The sequence below is a fragment of the Leucoraja erinacea genome, chromosome 42 (genome assembly GCF_028641065.1).
Source record: "Leucoraja erinacea ecotype New England chromosome 42, Leri_hhj_1, whole genome shotgun sequence".
Classification (NCBI taxonomy): Eukaryota; Metazoa; Chordata; class Chondrichthyes; order Rajiformes; family Rajidae; genus Leucoraja; species Leucoraja erinaceus.
The window spans coordinates 1,685,504-1,706,327 of record NC_073418.1 but is presented as its reverse complement, the minus strand read 5'-3'; the positions used below and the strand labels follow the sequence as shown (position 1 = coordinate 1,706,327).

Below are 20,824 nucleotides of genomic sequence, written 5' to 3'. Positions count from 1 at the left end.
CAAGACGCTGCGTACGGCGTCGAGGCGGCTGCCGGCCGACAGGCCGTTGCCGCGCGGAATTGTTGAACACGGTTGGTTTTTCGGAGCCCCGCGCGATGTCGGGACCAGCTCCGCACAACTCCTCACGGCTCTGGCGATCGAAGCGGGACCGGCCCCGCGAGGCAGTACGGCTCAAGCGACTACGTTAGGTTGCGCTTGCCGCATGGATTCGCATGCTCGTGGGACAGGCCCTTAAGGATATTTAATGCTACAATAACACTGAATATTCTAAACTTTGTTTTGGCAGCACAAAGAGCTATAACGTCTATCGATTCGCTTGATCGCATGTGTGTACAATCGAAATAGTAGTTATCATTGAAGCGATTTCATACGGTACCTAGTTGCAAGCGAAGTGTTTCAATTCCTGAAGAGAAGTAAAGAAATCAAGTCGCAAAACGCATAAAATAGAAAATACCTTTCAGTTTATGTCTGTCTTGTTGGTACCACAGAGGTTTTATGCCGATACTTCAACCAGTTAATCTTAAATGGACGTCCGTGATATTCGTGCAATGCCAGTAGAATTCTTGATCGACACATGCGCAAACGAAACATAAGATGGCGAGCGAGATAGAATTAACTATATATTTTTAACAAAATCGAAAATCATCACCTGCAGCATTTCGTTTCACTGAAAATAATTGCAAAATATCAGGTCAAGATACATTTTATAACATGCGACATTTCTACAGCTGATATTCCTAAGAGGTCTTCCGCATCAAATTCAATTTTGTTGTGCGTTTTGCAAATTATCCGCATGTGGTACTCAATTTTAAGATACAAAACGATTAACGCCAACAATTCTGACCCTGAAGCCTATCTTTTCAAGCCTTTTTGAGAGCCCTGCCATTAGTTCATCTATATACTATTGAAGATCTAGTCTTGTCTGTCTGTCTGTCTGTCTGTCTGTCTGTCTGTCTGTCTGTCTGTCTGTCTGTCTGTCTGTCTGTCTGTCTGCCTGTCTGTCTGTCTGTCTGTCTGTCTGTCTGTCTGTCTCTGTCTGTCTGTCTGTCTGTCTGTCTGTCTGTCTGTCTGTCTGTCTGTCTCTCTGTCTATCTATCTATCTATCTATCTATCTATCTATCTATCTATCTATCTATCTATCTATCTATCTATCTATCTATCTATCTATCTATCTATCTATCTATCTATCTATCTATCTATCTATCTGCCTGTCTGCCTGTCTGTCTGTCTGTCTGTCTCTCTGTCTGTCTGTCTGTCTGTCTGTCTGTCTGTCTGTCTGTCTGTCTGTCTGTCTGTCTGTCTGTCTGTCTGTCTCTTTGTATGTGAGATCAAGGAACTACGACGAAACGGTAAACAATAGCAGCATTTTCCCGTAGTCGTATCATCGTTTCGTCACATTTCATGTTATATTTCACGTTATTGATATTTAAAGTTTAAATATTTAAAGCTGGCGTGTAGATTTCGTAAACCGAATATGACATCGCAATATAATCTCTGCTGTCAACAGACAAGAGTTGACGTAGTAGGGGATGGGGGAATGTTATTTAATAATTGTCTTTAGTGGAGATTGCGAAGGGGTAGAGGTGGGGGAGGGAGGGACTGAGGGTAGGGAAAAGGAAAGGGAGGGAGGGGCGACAGAGAGATAATGGGATCAGCAGCATCCAGGGGAATAAGGAGAGAGAGAGAGCGATTTAGCCACCCCCCCCCCCCCCCCCCCACGTGGGAAGGAATGATTGGCTCAAGGGGGCGCCAACGCCGACCCAAACGTCGAGCCCATTTATTGACGTTGGGGGAGCCGGTTGCGTTTGGGGAACGGGTGAGTGGTGGAAACGGGTTGGGTTGGGGAAACAAGAGAGTGGTGGAATATCGCGTTGGGGAAACGGGGCCCAACGGATCTGGGCGATAGGGAGGGGAGAGGGGATATGGAGGGCTGGAGGGGGTGACTGCAGGTAGGGAGTGACTGAGGGTAGGGGAAAGCAGAGGGAGGGAGTAGTGAAGGAGTGAGTAGAGGAGGGGAGGAGGTGAGGCGAGAGAAGAGGTGAGGTGAAGCGGAGTGGGAGGGAGTGTTGGCGGATGAGGGGAAATGAACCGCGCCTGCGCTGTTGGGGGCTATGAGTGCATGGTGGAATATTGCGTTGGGCTAAAGGGCTACGTTGGGGGAACGGGTGATGGGGGGTGATTGGTTCCGGGGAGCGCCTGTTTCTGTTGTGAGCGCCGACGCCACGTTCGGAGACCAGCCCTTCCCCGTGAAGACGCACCCCCCCCCCCGGGTCCCACTTGGTCTAGTATACAGTTAAAAACAGGAAAGCACTTTGTCTTCAATAGTTCCCAAAACGATATCGGCTTGCTGAACTGTCTTTTGACACGTCTGTTTTTATCATTTCACTTATCACAAACCTATACAGCAAAAAAAAGACGGACAAGAGGTAAACCACGGAATGACGCTCAGTATATGTGGCTTCATTTTCCGAACTATAGTATATATCGTTTAATATATCCGGAATTATAAAATGTGCATGTTCTTCCCCTATTTCCAAAATATATCGCTACTTTAACAATCATTATTTCTTCTACACTAATATAAATATAAATAAACCAATAAATACACATTTCAGCGAATAGGCGGATTATTATCCATAAGTTATAGTTATATAGAAACTTACAAAATGCTTAAGGGGTTGGACAGGCTAGATGCAGGAAGATTATTCCCGATGTTGGGGAAGTCCAGAACAAGGGGTTACAGTTCAAGGATAAGGGAGAAGTCTTTTAGGACCGAGGTGAAAAAATCATTTTTTACACGGAGAGTGATACATCTATGGAATTCTCTGCCACAGAAGGTAGTTGAGGCCAGTTCATTGGCTATATTTAAGAAGGAGTTAGATGTGGCCCTTGTGGCTAAAGGGATCTGGGGTATGGAGAGAAGGCAGGTACAGGATTCTGAGTTGGACGATCAGCCATGATCATATTGAATGGCGGTGCAGGATCGAAGGGCCGAATGACCTATCCTTGCACCTATTTTCTATGTTTCTATGTTTCTAAGAAGAGGAAGAATGCTTCGAATTACGAATAAAGACATTTCGCGAACCATTCTTATTTTCACCTTTGATATGTGCATTATTACAAAAGGACATTCTCCGTGTCTTGCAATTGAGAATGTGAAATCCTTCCTAGTACAAGCAATGTTTTATTCCCAGACTTGTTTACTGATCATAATCCATAACTCACCACTGGTTGAATAATCCTCTTGAACTGTTAACATAAAAATAAATGTATTACAATAAAAAAAAATACCTTGTAACAAACATCAAGTGTAAGCTAACTGCTTGACCTCGGAGGCATGGATAAGATTGTATTTGAGAAATGTTATATCCTTTCTGAAAAAAAATATCAGAAAGGGCGAAGATTCAAATATTCATCGAGAGATCATTTGCTTCGAGTCGTGTTCTCTCCCGTTTGTATGTGGCTAAATGCGCACAGGTCACTCCGACATGTTTCTTTCACGCCATAATTAAATTTGGGAACATACATGATAGCTCGTTCCTCATAATTTGCGAATCATTGTATTGCATTTATTCGACGTTTCGCAAAATAGGAAAGTTCCAGGTAAATGCACAAAAGCCGGCAGCGCATTGAAAATACAATTCTGATGCGTGATATCGTTTTTGTTATTTTGTTCATCTTTTCTTCTGGATTTTAAAAACGTGTTAATCTTTCGGAATTAATACATTTATATACTATCACAACGTGTGCTAGATGGTAATGCTGATCAACGCAAGATCGCTTGAGGGTGTTTTTTTTGGGGGTGTTTTTACTGCCTCATTTGGTGGGACATTCCAGTGTTTTGATACAGACTCGATGAGAATATTTATTTGGGGCAAGGAGTGAGAGATTTACAGTCGACCCAAGGATGATCCTCTTAGCTGAGAGAGTGGTGTATAACTCGAATATACTTGCAATGAGCGGTGTTAGCAGACAATATTGAAGAGGTTCCCGCCGACATTTCAAACTTCGTGTCTATAAAATATATCGGCTCAAATGCTAGAAGGTGGCATCGATTGCCCATTGGCGGCGTGGAACTGAGGGGCGAGTAGGCTGTATGAATCAACGACACTCCGAGTAACAAATGCCCCTTAACCACCTAAAATACGATGCATCTAATTTGTAGAAATCGGGACGCCTTAGAGCCAGATTCAGCAAATGTGACAGTTGCTTACACACTTACCTCCTTGACGCCCTCGTACTCTCAAGCGCCCGGGAACTCACTTTAAAATTCTAACCCCAAATTCAATCTTTTTCGGCTACATCTGTCACCCGCTTACAGCAAAATTAAATTAATACCCAAATGACAAAATCATTACAGTTCCCACAGTGCTATTTTCCCCCTTTAATTTTGTTTTCTAAAGTAGTTTTCTAAAGGAGTTTTTAACGCACACACCTACACGTACACACACACACGCATGGACACAGAATATTTCTCTCTCTATCTCTCCCTCCTCTCCCCCGCTATCTCCTCCCTTCCCCCCCCCCTCTCTCTCTCTCTCTCTCTCTCTCTCTCTCACTCTCTCTCTCTCTCTCTCTCTCTCTCTCCTCTCTCTCTCTCTCTCTCTCTCTCCTCTCTCTTTCTCTCCCTCTTTGACTAACTCTCTCACTCTCCTCTCTCTCTACTCTCTCCTCTCTCTTTCTCTCCCACTCTCTCTCTCTAACTCTCTCTCTCTCTCTCCCATTCTTTCTCTCTCTCTCTCTCTCTGTCTCATTCCCTCTCTCTCCCACATTCTCTCACTCTCTCTCTCTCACTCTCCCACACTCTCTCTCTCTCTCTCTCCCCCCCCCTCTCTCCCCCCCCTCTCTCTCTCTCCCCCCTCTCTCTCTCCCTCTCTCTCTCTCTCTAAGTCGCTCGCCCTCTCAAGCACACCCCCACACACACACACACACTCTAACACACACACACACACACACACACACACACATATGCACACGCACAGACATATATACACACAAAATTGCGCTCATGTTCGATGTATACAATAACGGCCGTTAGATGTATTCATACCGGTACTTCGTTGGCATTCTTCAAGATCTTAAAGCAAAGGACAACTACTTGTGAATCGTCTGCATCATTTACAGTTTTCGCTTTACTATTTCTAATTTCGACAGCTGTGATATAATTTTGGTGAGTGAAGGAAATCTAATACCTTTGTTTATTGCTAAATATTTCGTGGTTATTTTCGCGCCACGCTGTGAGGTGTTTGCAATCCTTGCCATATTTATGTGTTATTATACACGAGGGAACTTTATACATTGACAACCTTTATACAATGACAAATGAGAGAGTTAGATAGAGCTCGTGGGGCTAGTGGAATCAAGGGATATGGGGAGAAGGCAGGCACGGGTTATTGATTGGGGACGATCAGCCATGATCACATTGAATGGCGGTGCTGGCTCGAAGGGCCGAATGGCCTCCTCCTTCACCTGTTTTCTTTGTTTCGATGTAAACCTTCCATCATTCTATTTTGAAACTTTCTTGTTTGTCTGTTCTCAATATATCCAACTTATGTGAAGATCAAATCTCAGCATCTTGATCGTTACAATGATATCTCCTTCATTCTAGACGCTTACCTTTAACCTTGTCTCTCAATTGCCCCTCTGTAGGTAAATAATGTAAAATAGAATGTAACAAAACACAATATATTGAGAAGGAAAATACAACAACTGTTTGGGAAACTGCTAGAGATTCTGTAATAGGTATATATAAAAATCCATTTTATTTTTGACAAATGCTATCGGATCTCAGAGCAGTTTCATACGCCATCCTATTATGTTTCTATTTCCACTATTTATGTTACTTTGGTTGCATTTTGTTGATTGTTCAGAAACTAGATTGTATAAGTGAGTCTAAAAACCGGTAAGAATCAGAATGTGCAGAAAATTGGTGCCAATGTCGGTGTGTACAGTCAATTTAATAATAATAAAAAAAGATAATACTAATTTAAATATCGCACAGTTTTTCATATCTCAATTTCAATTGTCATAAAGTGTTCGGATCAATTAAATCAAACAGGCCCAGAAACTGTTCATTTTGCACGCTGTAATTGTGCCGACCAGTACGCACGGATCAATGCCTTAGCTTACTCCAGTAAGCAACCAAGCAGAAGTTTAAACTCTTAAATGCCCCTGTCCCACTTAGGAAACATGAACGGAAACCTCTGGAGACATTGTGCCCCACCCAAGGTTTCGGTGCGGTTCCCGGAGGTTGCAGGTGGTTGCCGGAGGTTACAGGCAGCTGAAACAGGTAGGGAGACTGACGAAAACCTCCGGGAACCTCACAGAAACCTTGGGTGGGGCGCAAAGTCTCCAGAGGTTTTCGTTCAGGTTTCCTAAGTGGGACAGGGGCATTACGTATTTGGCTATTCAAGTCTGATATATTTTACAAACCCCGAAATAATATGTTAGGATGAGTTAATACCTGACATTTAAAAAAATATACCCTTACCTGCATTTTGGTAATTGTCTTTCATTCTCTCTAGTTCTGGAAGTAAGCATGCTATATGTTTGATACTTATACCACAAAACTCTGCAAATTGTTACATATATTTTCACTGGGTACTATATATTTACATTACTGCGCTATTGCGTTAATTGGCAGTTATAGAGATAGCACCGCTGCTGAAGCCTATCCTGAAAGTGATTGGAAACATGTTTAGCGTTGATGTCCGGTGTTGAATCCCATCGTAATACAACGAGACTTTAACATCATAATTGAAAAAAAAATAAATAGTGTTGCTTTTGTTAGTGCGTACAACACATTTCATCGATATTTTACAGATTGCTTCGTTTTAGGTTTTTACTGACTTTGCTCCAGAGTCATATAGAAAGTCATCACCGAGCATACGTATTTAAACAACAGATCAGCAACAAAATAACCTGCAAGTACAAAAGTTCAGGATTGCTCTCCGTTTCTGAGCTTAAGCTCTGTAGGTCTCCCGAATGTAGACACGTACAGCCCATATATCTCCATTCCTTCATTACTGCTGCTTTGATACTCTGAGCGAAACTCCCCACAAAATAAAGAAACATAGAAACATAGAAAATAGGTGCATGTGTAGGCCATTCGGTCCTTCGAGCCTGCACCGCCATTAAATATGATCATGGCTGATCTTCCAACTCAGTATCCTGTACCTGCCTTCTCTCCATACCCCCTGATCCCTTTAGCCACAAGGGCCACGTCTAACTCCCTCTTAAATATAGCCAACGAACTGGCCTCAACTACCTTCTGTGGCAGAGAATTCCACAGATTCACCACTCTCTGTGTGAAAACTGTTTTACTCATCTCGGTCCTAAAATATTTCCACCTTATCCTTAAACTGTGGCCCCTTGTCCTGGACTTCCCCAAACAACTGATAAAAGAACACACAGACAGACAGAAACACATACAGATTGGCGAATGAACGGCACATGCCAAAGGAAATTTAAAGCAGTCCAATACAGTATGTTTCAACATCGTGAAGTGAGAAATACAAAGGCAATTCTGAACTATGTGAGCGTACCTGCAGTTCTCATCGATAGGACGTTATCTTTCAAACCAAAATAAGCATAGTTAGGATACCACGTACTTCCCATTCCTAATCCAATCACCATACATATGCTCCTAATCTTTCGAGACAGTTCGGACAGCGTGAAGTTTAGACCACGTTGAGTACAGCGTGCTCAAGATTTAGTGAGCTCGTGTTTGGCAACATGTAAACATCCTTGTTCCAGTAAATGAAAACAATTCTTGCACTTCGAGCGAACAATGATTTTTTTTTTTGCACGAGGCTGTTCACCCCCTTATATATATTTACAGTTACAACGGTGGAGTAGCTGGATATACCTATGGGGTTCAGGTTGTTTGTGGCCTCCACCATGAATGAAACTACGACTATTGCAGTTATATGCAGTTGGATGATCGATGCCGGTGCAAATGCCTCTCGCTATGCGATTGGGTGCATTAATGAATAAAAAGAGTGCTATTCTTGGTGTTGATTCCTTTGCTTCATCACATTTATAGATGGCATAATCATTGATGGCAATAGGATGAATGGGTCACCGCCATTGATCAATGGTTGAAATGTAAATACAAGGTTTATCTCCTTATCTCTGAGATAGATTTGAGTTTGAATTTCTACATGAAGATACATTCTGACGTAATTTAGAAACATAGAAACATAGAAATTAGGTGCAGGAGTAGGCCATTCGGCCCTTCGAGCCTGCACCGCCATTCAATATGATCATGGCTGATCATGCAACTCAGTATCCCGTACCTGCCTTCTCTCCATACCCCCTGGTCCCCTTAGCCACAAGGGCCACATCTAACTCCCTCTTAAATATAGCCAATAAACTGGCCTCAACTACCCTCTGTGGCAGAGAGTTCCAGAGATTCACCACTCTCTGTGTGAAAAAAGTTATTCTCATCTCGGCTTTAAAGGATTTCCCCCTTATCCTTAAGCTGTGACCCCTTGTCCTGGACTTCCCTAACATCGGGAACAATCTTCCTGCATCTAGCCTGTCCAACCCCTTAAGAATTTTGTAAGTTTCTATAAGATCCCCTCCCAATCTTCTAAATTCCAGAGAGTATAAACCAAGTCTATCCAGTCTTTCTTCATAAGACAGTCCTGACATCCCAGGAATCAGTCTGGTGAACCGTCTCTGCACTCCCTCTATGGCAATAATGTCCTTCCTCAGATTTGGAGACCAAAACTGTACGCAATACTCCAGGTGTGGTCTCACTAAGACCCTGTACAACTGCAGTAGAACCTCCCTGCTCCTATACTCAAATCCTTTTGCAATGAAAGCTAACATACCATTCGCTTTCTTTACTGCCTGCCGCACCTGCATGCCTACCTTCTATGACTGGTGTACCATGACACCCAGGTCTCGCTGCATCTCCCCCTTTCCCAATCGGCCACCATTTAGATAATAGTCTGCTTCCCGTTTTTGCCGCCAAAATGGATAACCTCACATTTATCCACATTATACTGCATCTGCCAAACATTTGCCCACTCACCCAGCCTATCCAAGTCACCTTGCAGTCTCCTAGCATCCTCCTCACAGCTAACACTGCCCCCCAGCTTTGTGTCATCCGCAAACTTGGAGATATTACCTTCAATTCCCTCATACGTCGCGTAAATACATTGTTTCCTAACAGGTGTCATTTATTTATTTATTTATTTATTTTTTAAAATAGGTTTTGTATTAGAAGCAATGTACAAAAATATAAGACATGAATAGCATATTACATTTAATGTACAACTTCTTATTTTTAATTTAATACTAAGAAAACATTAAGAAAAGCAAGAAATAGAGAGAAAGAGAATATTATATATAGTGATATGTGTTAGTTCGTGTAAAAATAGGTAAAAACAGGTATTATTTAACTATTTAATTGCTTTGTTTTAAAATATTTTCTGTTTTATTTAACTATACGGTAATCATTTGAGTTGTTACTCGTTATCCAGAAAAAAAAAACCATACAACATATTACAATTTATTCAACCAGGGATCAATCTTTAGGCCATCAACTTGATCGGTACGAGTAGGTCACCATAAACCGTTTGATGGTACATTGTCATTTGGAAACTGCGTCGCATCCAATTGTCCTGGTCGCCCACACTAATCAGGCACACATACGAAGCGCAGGCTTCTGCCCGCCGTCTCTTGGACCACAATATAATGAAACGACAGGTTTAGATGGGAGTAAATTGTCATTCAATCATGAATTCACCTTTTTCTTGCAGATGAAGTAGCATAGCGTTCAATTCTAAAATTGAGGTAATGTATGTGGTAAGCCGTTACAAATTCAAAACAGTGTGCCCACTATTTGCATTTATTCGATCACTGTGCCTTAATTGGTACACGTGACAAAAAATGACCTTTGAAACCCTTGAATCTTCCACATTGACACACGGATAAAAGGAAAATGGCAAAACTTTCCGATGTCAAATTCCAATAAACTTATTCGTAGGTATTTAATTTTAAAATTGTTTGCTTTGCTTCTGGAATATTGAGAAATAATAGATTTCAGTACTTTCATAAAAGGAAAGTAAGGAGAGGAGAATTGAATTGACTATTTAGGTCCACACTACTTCGTGAGAGAGGGACCAGGGAGCCCGCCATTGCGAGGCTGACAGAAGGAATGCAATAAATGTCGGCTGTTGATTAAGCGATAAGTTATCGTGGTGGGAGATTAATGAGGGAAGTCTATGTGTGTGTGTGTGTGTGTGTGTGTGTGTGTGTGTGTGTGTGTGCGCGCATGAATTAGTGCGCGCGCGTGTGAGAGTGGGCGAAGAGATAATGGAGATATTCAAATAAGGGGGATGTTTTCTTCTCTTATGAATTTCACATGGCACGCCACCCCCTTTTCTCCTCTGAGGAGTGCTGTGGAATCTGTCGGCATTTTTTTCATGTGATTTGTCCGCATACAATATACGGATTTGCATCTAAAAATCCAGCCACGCACCGTTTTCTTTGGCCAATAGCTGTTGCTCTGAAAAATAATCGCAAACATTCTCAGAACTACATTTTAGCATGTTTTGACCTCAGCACAAAATGTTAGAAATAAAACGCTTAGTTTCGAAAGCAAAAGTCATTCTGCATCGGTGTCTGTACTTGGAAACCATCTGCCACTTTAAAGATGCGACGTATTCCTTATAAAGATGGCCACGTTGTTGAAGTGCCTGTATGTTATTGTTGGAATCACAATTTTACGGCATTTGCAACCAAGATTGCGCCGTCTGAATTTTGTCCAGGAAGCGATGTTAATTATGAAATTGGACTGCTGAAAAAGGGTGTCTTTGTTTCATATATATATATATATTTATATAAATATTTAATTTTAGGGCAGCACGGTGGCGTGCGGGAGAGTTGCAGTGTGTATGCCCCTGTCCCACTTAGGAAACCTGAACGGACACTTCGGGAGACATTGCGCCCCACCCAAGGTTTCCGTGCGATTCCCGGAGGTTTTTGTCAGTCTCCCTACCAGGATACTGAGTTGGATGATCAGCCGTGATCATATTGAATGGCGGTGCAGGCTCGAAGGGTCGAATGGCCTACTCCTGCACCTATTTTCTACGTTTCTATGTTTATCTCACCTTCGGTGAATTTCACAGAAGCTAACTAACCTTCTAACCTGCACGTCTTTGGAATGTGGGAGGAATTCGGAGCACCCAGAGGAAAGCCACGCTGTCACAGGGACAACAAAGCAACATCCGAGGTAAGGACCGAACCTGCGTCTCTGGCGTAGTAGGGTAGCAGCTCTACCGACACACCACTGTGCTGCATTATTATGGGATATACACGTTTCTCTACGCGGTCGTTATACTTTTTTATTGGCAACAGTATCTGCATGCGACAGGCGCAATGGCTTAACTTACAGTATGCAGGTCATAACGAAATCTTGAATGATTATATTATTTTTTCTAATACTTAGGAATTAGAGTTGAATACTCACTTGTGGATTCGCGGAGAGCTTGCAGTTCTGACGAGAAAATTATTATTATTATTATTTACCTCACGAAATTTAAATACAAAATACCGTAGAAACATTGAAATGTCAATAGCAGCTTCATATTAGCAATCCAAATTATCGAACAAATTTACCTGCCCTGATTGCATCTAATCGATCATCTGCAAAATAGAGCACTCACTTAAAAGGCAATCGCATTAGAAAATGCGAGCTTACGGTGGCATATCCAATATTATTTTACCAGAATTGTACGAACCTATAATGCGAATAACATTGAATTACACTGTATCCTCTTGCCTGACGAGAAAGCTAGGATGTGTGAGTCCTTTATTAAGTGCTTCTCACTCTGTGCTGCATGCGGATAACATAGGCGGAGACAACCAACCTACTGTAAGCAAAGAACACGCACAATCTCCGCATACCAAGGTCAGGGTCGGAGGTACACAAAAATGCTGGAGAAACTCAGCGGGTGCAGCAGCATCTGTGGAGCGCAGGAAATAGGTAACGTTTCGGGACGAAACCCTTCTTCAGGCTGATAGGGGGTGGCGGGGAGAAGGAAGGAAAAAGGAGGAGGAGGAGCCCGAGGGCTGAGGGATGGGAGGAGACAGCTCGAGGGCTAAGGAAGGGGAGGAGACAGCAAGGGCTAACAACATTGGGAGAATTCAATGTTCATGCCCCCCGGATGCAGGCTCACCAAGCGGAATATGAAGGAGGTCAGCGGAAGGTCAGGATCGACCCCGGGTCTCTGGCGCAGTGAAGTAGTAGCATTTGACAGACGCCGGCAACATCCAACAGCAGCAAGGATAAATGCAATGCTTTATTATCGCAAAGCCCGATAAGCAGTTTTTCAGCTGCTCTTTTGAATTTAATTTTCCTTCCTCCTCCCTCTTACATAGTAAGCAACCGGTTCCAGAAACTTTGCTATCATTCATGAGCTTCACTTAATCGGAGACATTTCATTTATCCTAAGCAATCCTTCCAGATCTTAACAACCGAAAATATCTTGTTTTCTCGCTCGTTCCAACTCCTGACGAAGGGTCTTCGACCTCAAACTGTTTCCTTTTCTACAACGTGGTTTTACTTGTTGAGTGCTTCCAAGATTTTGTAATTGTAGCTGCAATTACAAGTGGCTGCATTATTTCATTTCCAGTTCACCCACTATTATTTTTATAAGACTCACCGGTGTCCATATTATTGTCTTGGGCTGCAAGAAACGTGAAATAACAGCAACAAAGCTGATCACTATCGCTTATAACAAATTGTATTACCATCACCAAAACGCTAAACACAATTCTCTTTGAATTTATTGAATGCACGGTAATCTGATTGTAGAAACGAAATCAAATCGTTTAGTTTAATTGTTGACAATGTTTACCTGCTTCCAGAAAGGCGATTTTTTGCTCTGTTAAGACGAAGGAAAGAATATAATGAGTTACAAGGGCAAATGGCGTATGAATGTCTAGCAAACAGACATGACGGCAAACGGTTGACAAATTATACCAGACGAACTGCGAAGAACGGAGAACACAAATAGCTCGGGTAACCCGGCGGCACAGGCAGCATCGTTGGAGGACATAGACAAGCGACATTTCGGGTCGGGTCAAACCAAGAGCAGTGATTTTGTGGTAAGAAAATCATAAAAGTATCACTGATATTGGTGAGAGAGTTTCTTGAGACTCAGCAGGATCCTGATCGAAACGTTAATGCCCCTGCCCCACATAGGAAACCTGAACGGAAAAGTCTGGAGAGTTTGCGCCCCCACCCAAGATTTCCGTGTGGTTCCCGGAGGCATTTGTCAGTCTCCTTACCTGCGTCCACTACTTGCAAACTCCGGCAACCACCTGCAACTCCGGGAACCGCAGGGAAACCTTGGGTGGGGCGCAAAGTCTCCAGAGGTTTCCGTTCGGGTTTCCTCAGTGGGACAGGGCCTTAACTGTCCATTCCCCCAAACAGGCGCAATCTAATTCCCCGATTTCCTACATCATGTTGCAATTTGCTCAGGATTCAACCACCTACATTCTCTTTTGTGTGGAAGGGAGTCATTTGCCACGATTACGTTGAATGGATAAACTGATTCTCTACGACGGGATTTCAGAATTGACGTTGAACTTCATCAAACCGATAAATACTTGAAATCAATGCAGAAAAGCGTAAAGAGGGCTAGTTAGCTGAAAATTAAGTTTAACGAACCGGCCTTATCCAGCAATTGATTTAATTGATCTTTTTCTGAAAAACAAAATTCGAGATAACAACTTTCAAAAATGTATTACAAACGTTTTAGTCCAGCGGGAGTCGAGTGCTGGATGTTAACGTGCAAAATGCCATAAGATCTTCAAAGCGTAGACTTTTCACGTCCAGGCAACACGCAATTCGATCGACACTGACAGAATATTTCACACTGAGAGTTGGCTCTTCATTTTCTCCGAGATTCAGAACAGCTCTGAAATTGTGCAACCAAAAAGCTGTCGATTGATGCCAGCCATAACTCTACAAACATCTACAAATTCACCCCTGAACCCCCTATCATACAATGCGTATAAAGCAAGACCATCCAATCTCTCCCCATATTCACAACCTTCAGTTTGAGGCAACATCCTTGTGAATCCCTTCTGAAGCGAACGATAAACCAGACCACAACGATGCACCAATTTTGTCAACCTAGAATTTGAAAGTCTGAACTCTTTCCACACATGACCCATCTATGCAGAGCGGGGCCGGGTCTGCGTCCCGATTCCTCCTGAAGTCAAGTATTAGCTCATTTGGCTTTGTGATGTTAATTGTCAGGTTATTTACTGATTGTCACGCTGACAGTCGCTGTATCTAGTCCCTGTATGCTGACTCGTCCCCCCCTCCCCCTGAGATGAGCCCGATGACAGTTGTGTCGTCAGCAAATGTAATAGTCGTGTTGGAAGGGTGGGCAGGTGTACAGTCATATGTGTATAAGGAGTAGAGGAGTGGTCTCAGCACACAGCCTTGAGGTGCGCCAGTGTGATGGAGGAGGAGATGTGGGGGCCGGTTTTAACTCTCTGTGGGCGGTTTGTGAGAACGTTTTTGATCAATGTGCAGATGGGGGAAGTGAGGCTGGTTGCTGATTAAAATGTCCGGAATGATAGTATTGAATGCTGAGCGATAATCTATGAATAGCATCCTCGGAGCTTACCCGGTGTTTCAAGTGGGTCAGTGCGCTGTGAGATGCTATGGCGATGGCGTCCTCAGTGGATCTGTTATTTCCGTCGGCAAACCGATGTGGGTCGAAGGAGGTAGGTAGCTTGGTTTTGATGTGATGCAGGACTAGTTTCTTCGAAAACTTCATAATCACTGGTGTAAGTGCATCGGTCTATAGTCATTCAAATCCTCAGGGATTGGCTTTTCAGGACTATGAATGCAAGTGGCTGACTTTAAGCTGGGTGGTGTGATAGAATGGGACATGGTGATGTTAAAAATCGTTGTGAACTCCTGATTATGTATTAATTTTACACGCAATGTTGACCGTTTTTGCCAAAACATAGCGGGCGATAATAACAAACGTTGTTGGTTCATTCTGTGCAAAACCTAATAAAATGTGATGCAAAAAAATGAAGACAAAAGGTAATCGTTTTAGTACTTAAGATGAACGTGTTGTTAATGGGAACAAGCAAATCAGTCGATGATGGATCATTTACCATTGCATCGAACCATTTGCAACGAAGACACATGAAAGCAGTTGATCCAAAGAACATTACCTCTTTCCTTTAACTCATTCTCCTTTTCTGAAAAATGGAAGGAAAAAATATTTTTTCAAAGGTAATACATCTTACACGGACAAATCGGTAATGAAGATGAGAATAATCCTCTTCATGTAAAAACAAATATGATACTGATATTTTGTTCGACATCTTCGCTTGTTAATTATTTCCATCCTAGTTCCTGGTGGTCTGGAATTGATTGCAATAATATGGAGTTTAGACGAAATTATAGTAATCTTAACATGATGTCTTCGATAAGGTCGCAATTACAGGATTACAGGAGACCGCTATGCCCCTGTCCCACTTAGGAAACTTGAACGGAAACCTCTGGAGACTTTGTACCCCACCCAAAGTTTCCGTGCGGTTCCCGGAGGTTTTTGTCAGTCTCCCTACCTGCTTCCTCTATCTGCACCCTCCGGCAACCATCTGCAACCCCCGGGAACCGCACGAAAACCTTGTGTGGGGCACAAAGTCTCCATAGGTTTCCGTTCAGGCTTCCAAAATGGGACAGGGGCATAATGTTGATGAAATTGTCCGTCCTAATTTAATTCTTAACTTTCAACAATCATAAATAAGACCAGCCAGTTATCGTATTCTCTGGTCCCCGCTAAATTCAAGTGGGTATTACGTTTGTAGTTGATGAAGGAATACATTTAGCCGATGGAAACATAGGGGGGTTCAAGTTCAAGAATAAAAGAAGAGGCAAGCAAGAGAGAACCGGACCTTCTCTTGGCCCAATCAATACCATGGTTAACTTGAGCCTCAACAACAGTTCCTAATTTACCACAGTCTCCAACTTCCAGTAATTTATGCACTGCAGATTTTCATGCAGTCAAGGAGCATTGGCATCTCTCCACTGCGGAGATTTGCAAATATTCATTCATCTTGGGTTGAATATATCCCTTCTCATCAACGGTCTAAACAGCAAATCTATTATATTAAGATTTTGACTCATGGTGCGCTACGCCTAAGTAAAGGTAAAAACCTGCCCGGTATTTACCCTAAATAGAGATATGAGATGCTTAGATATTTTAGCAGGAAAAGCACAACACTGTTGTGTCACCACATACACGAAAATAATAAAACTGATAACGGCACGCTTGAAACTTCCTGTCGTAATCAAATACAAAATTAGAGCCTCATGATGTAGTTGGAATCTAAATATTTTCTAGTAAGTCCCTACATCTGTGATAGAAAGTTATGAGACTGATCTGTTGAGCTGGCAGCTGTTTGAATGAATGGTTACAGAATGTTGGCTAAATTTGGATTATCTTATTTTATTCCATACAATGATTTTATATGAAGCAAGTTATGTCATTAATTATTTATATCATATTATCTTTCATTCTCGTTTCAGCAAAAAAATAGAATCTCAGGAGATCTTAGGTAATACGCACCTGATATTTTAATAAGACTCTCCATCTCTGTCAAGTAAAATAATAAGTATAATAATATTAACAACAACAACCATACTACTACTACTATTGCAATTATTACTGTTACAACTACCGATACTTATATTACCATTAATAATAATAATAATAATAATAATAATAATAATAATAATAATAACAATAATAATAATAATAATAATAATAATATGCTATTCGACCCTCTGCTGACTTCACTACCTGAAATAGGTATGATTTTTTTTACATAATACATTATATGACACCCAGAACACCAGTTGAAGTATTGCGAGTTTCAAATCAGTTAGCAGATATAAATTCCACTCAAGCGTTCCCAGCTAACTAACCCAGTATGTTATAAAAAGGTTGAAAATAATTGCAGTTTCGTAGATATCGTTATGTTGCTTAACTGCACAGTCTTCTTATTCCTAATATCGTCGTCTACTCCTTTAAATGTCAATGTGAAAAGTTAACAGGAGTTTCCGTCCCCGTGCAGCGCGGAACAGCGTCCACTGATGAACGCAGGGCCAATTCCCACAGCGATGCCCATTCAGATTCAGATTCAAGATTCAACTTTAATTGTCATTGTGCAGTGTACAGTACAGAGACAACGAAATGCAGTTAGCATCTCCCTGGAAGAGCGACATGAATCTATTTACATGCACACAGTCATAGTGTTTTTCCTGGTGGGAGGAGTGGGGGGGGTGATTGGCAGTCACCGAGGTACAGTGTTGAGTAGTGTAACAGCCGCAGGGAAGAAGCTGTTCCTGGACTTGCTGGTCCGGCAACGGAGAGACATGTAGCGCCTCCCGGATGATAGGGGGGTAAACAGTCCACGGTTGGGGTAGAGCAATCCTTGGCGATGCTGAGCGCCCTTCACTTACAACGCTTGCTTTGGACAGACTCAATGAAGGGGACCGAGGAACCGGTGATACGTTGGGCAATTTTCACCACCCTCTACAGTGCTTTCCGGTCGGAGACAGAGCAGTTGCCGTACCATACTGTGATACACTTGGTAAGGATGCTCTCGATGGTGCAGCGGTAGAAGTTCACCAGGATCTGAGGAGACAGATGGACTTTCTTCAGTCTCCTCAGGAAGAAGAGACGCTGGTGAGCCTTCTTGGCCAGAGTTGAGGTATTGTGGGTCCAAGAGAGGTCATCGGAGATGTTGACCCCCAGGAACCTGAAGCTGGAAACACGTTCCACCTCCGTCCCGTTAATGTGGATGGGGGTGTGCGTGCCGCCCCTAGACTTCCTGAAGTCTACAATGAACTCCTTGGTCTTCTTGTAGTTAAGGGCCAGGTTGTTGTCAGCGCACCATTCTGCTAGGAGCTGGAGCACTCATCCATGCGAAACAGAGGTGGCTGATGCTCTTGTTAGCAGAGAATATTTGGATCAAACGATTTATTATCCTGTTTACTTCAATCCCAATTTCGTATTTGAGAAATTACACTCCCCTGACCTCATTAAAACACAATTGTGCTAACTAAAGACAACAGTGAAGCGAATTTATTTTTTCAGTTTCTGTCCATGCAAATCTCCGAAATAATCTTCCCCAAAAAGCAATAGCACACGCACTGTGACGGTGTACGTGGATGAATTCTTGATGAACAATTTGCATGAAAAGTAAGCACGGTCAGTGGTTGTACAGTTTACTTGTTGTACTCACGGCTTCTTAAATCTTAGTAGTATTGACTGGCTGTTTGGCATTCCTGCTCCTATTTCTCCTGTTTGTACTCGAATATGTACGCACAATGAGCCATGCCTTTTATCACGTTCAGCGATTAGACGGGATTCCAAGTTCATACACAAATGACAACATTGGCTTGCTTTACCTCTCTGTTTTTCAAACATTTGATTCTCTGTAATCAAAATAAGTAAAAAGACGTTGTAAGTTAAGGGCCTGTCCCACGAGCATGCGACCCCATGCCGCAAGCGCGACCTAACGTGGTCGCTTGAGCCGTACGGCCTCGCGGGGACTGTCCCACTTCGATCGCCGGGGCCGTATGGAGCTGTGCGGAACTGGTCCCGACATCGCGGGGGGCTCCGAAATACTGACCGTGTTCAAAGATTCCGCGCGGCAACGGCCTGCCGGCCCGCAGCCGCCTCGACGTCGTACGTTACGCGCGAACTTCCCGCGGACTTCGCTCGAACTTCATGTCACTCACTCGACCTCCGCGCGGCCCGCGCTTCTGGTTCCGTCGCGCTTGCCGCATGCAGTCGCAAGCTCGTGGGACAGGCCCGTTCACCTGCAACGATTCCTAACAAACCAGGCAGCAGATCAGCCAAAGAGTTTTGCTAAATTCAGCCTAATAATTTAGTCGGTCAATCCCAATACATAATGCGTCTGGTGAGTGACATCGATTAAAGAATATACAAATCGTCATCCAACGTATTCTGTTCGCACCTTTCAAACACTAAAACTAGGCCATCAGGAATGGCTAGCACTGTCGATGGATACGAAGGCCATCGGGTGCATTTTTTGCTTCGTATAAATTTATCTGGACATGAAATAAAGTTGCCTGACCTTCATTGGCACTGTGTAAATATTGGTGTGCCGTACTGAACAGCAAAGGGATAGTAGATTCACCAAAACGACTGGTTAGACGCAAGGTCGCTCAAAACCATTTGGTAAGTGCTAGGTAGATGCTGAAAACAGAATTTGGACTACATTTCTTTCAGATTCGGACACTACATTTGCACTGCGAATACTAGAAAGGCCTGATTTATTTACCTCTTTCTTGAAACTTGGTCAGTTCTGGAAAGGTAAATTGAGTTTTTAAATATTGTATTGCATTCCATCGGAATTAAATTTCACCAAATTTGAAGATGAAAGTTAAATGATGTTTGGAAAAGAGCGGATGGGCAATCTGAAACTTGCAATGGACATATTCAATAGGATCAACCCATCACAGTTGCTGACAAGATTCCAGTCCTTGTTTTGAGATCTTTAAAGATCCCGCTGTCACGGTCGGTTTGCATGTTAGGCACATAAGGATGAATATGTCACGTTTGAATATTTGCATATTGTAATGATCAGATATATTTCTAACATTGATCTGTTCCATAACACTACTTTAAAATAGAGAGAGGTGTACTCGAAAATGACTCAATTATTAAGCAAAATGAAGATAAATATAACTAAGTTGGTCATAATGCAATTTTCCAATAAGGACCACAAAACTGGGATTGGCAGTAAAATGTCCCAATGAGAGGATCGCATATTTAGTTACACAATTTTAACATAGAAACATAGAAACTTAGAAATTAGGTGCAGGAGTAGGCCATTCGGCCCTTCGAGCCTGCACCGCCATTCAATATGATCATGGCTGATCATCTAACTCAGTATCCCGTACCTGCCTTCTCTCCATACCCCCTGATCCCCTTAGCCACAAGGGCCACATCTAACTCCCTCTTAAATATAGCCAATGAACTGGCCTCAACTATCCTCTGTGGCAGAGAGTTCCAGAGATTCACCACTCTCTGTGTGAAAAAAGTTCTTCTCATCTCGGTTTTAAAGGATGTCCCCCTTATCCTTAAGCTGTGACCCCTTGTCCTGGACTTCCCCAACATCGGGAACAATCTTCCTGCATCCAGCCTGTCCAACCCCTTAAGAATGTTGTAAGTTTCTATAAGAAACATTTTATATTCAGTGTTCCAAATCCCACTAAATATCAGGGCAGACATAACGGTGCATGCTGTGATGTAACTTATTTTGTACAGCAAGCAAAAGTAAAATCAAGTATCTTTTGGTCTGTGGATAACATCTTCGGTAAGAGGAAACGACATTTTACATTTGTAAACGTCTTCCGAAGGTACTGACCTTCACGTTTGTAGATTTCAAACTTTTTCCTACACACGTCCCATGGCATTTGACTGTAAACTACACACTAATTTCAACACATAAATGTAGTAGTATATAAAACAAAACTGCATGTAGCTGTCGCCGACGCCTACCGTTCGATCTTTCTTTCAACTGGTCCTCTGCATCAACAGAGACAAGGGGAAGAACGTTGAAATAAAATGTAGGCGGAAATCCACCAAAGCCTGGATATAGATTATTTTTCACCGGTACGTGAAGGCAGACAGCATTTCAACGCCTGTTGATCTCAGTGGAGTACGTTTCGTGTTTCCTGACTATCTGCCGAGCTTTACCGGTATTGGACAAGTTGTTGCAGGACAACATGCGGGGA

At 42.6% G+C, this 20,824-nt stretch overlaps 1 protein-coding gene across 1 annotated transcript in view; it reads right to left on the bottom strand.

The window, feature by feature from the left end:
* Nucleotides 1-20,824, bottom strand: part of LOC129714820 (early endosome antigen 1-like) — a 55,558-nt gene that overhangs the window by 16,802 nt on the left and 17,932 nt on the right. The window contains exons 16-34 of the mRNA XM_055664662.1: nt 20,589-20,615; nt 19,366-19,389; nt 18,467-18,493; nt 16,620-16,646; nt 15,220-15,246; nt 13,688-13,723; nt 12,873-12,899; nt 12,678-12,701; nt 11,632-11,658; nt 11,483-11,509; nt 10,493-10,519; nt 9,758-9,793; nt 7,545-7,571; nt 6,491-6,526; nt 5,617-5,643; nt 5,051-5,077; nt 3,226-3,249; nt 650-667; nt 377-403 (exon numbers count right to left, since the gene is read on the bottom strand). Coding sequence (XP_055520637.1) covers nt 377-403; nt 650-667; nt 3,226-3,249; nt 5,051-5,077; nt 5,617-5,643; nt 6,491-6,526; nt 7,545-7,571; nt 9,758-9,793; nt 10,493-10,519; nt 11,483-11,509; nt 11,632-11,658; nt 12,678-12,701; nt 12,873-12,899; nt 13,688-13,723; nt 15,220-15,246; nt 16,620-16,646; nt 18,467-18,493; nt 19,366-19,389; nt 20,589-20,615 — 522 coding nt within the window. The remainder of the gene's footprint in view (nt 1-376; nt 404-649; nt 668-3,225; nt 3,250-5,050; nt 5,078-5,616; nt 5,644-6,490; nt 6,527-7,544; nt 7,572-9,757; nt 9,794-10,492; nt 10,520-11,482; nt 11,510-11,631; nt 11,659-12,677; nt 12,702-12,872; nt 12,900-13,687; nt 13,724-15,219; nt 15,247-16,619; nt 16,647-18,466; nt 18,494-19,365; nt 19,390-20,588; nt 20,616-20,824) is intronic.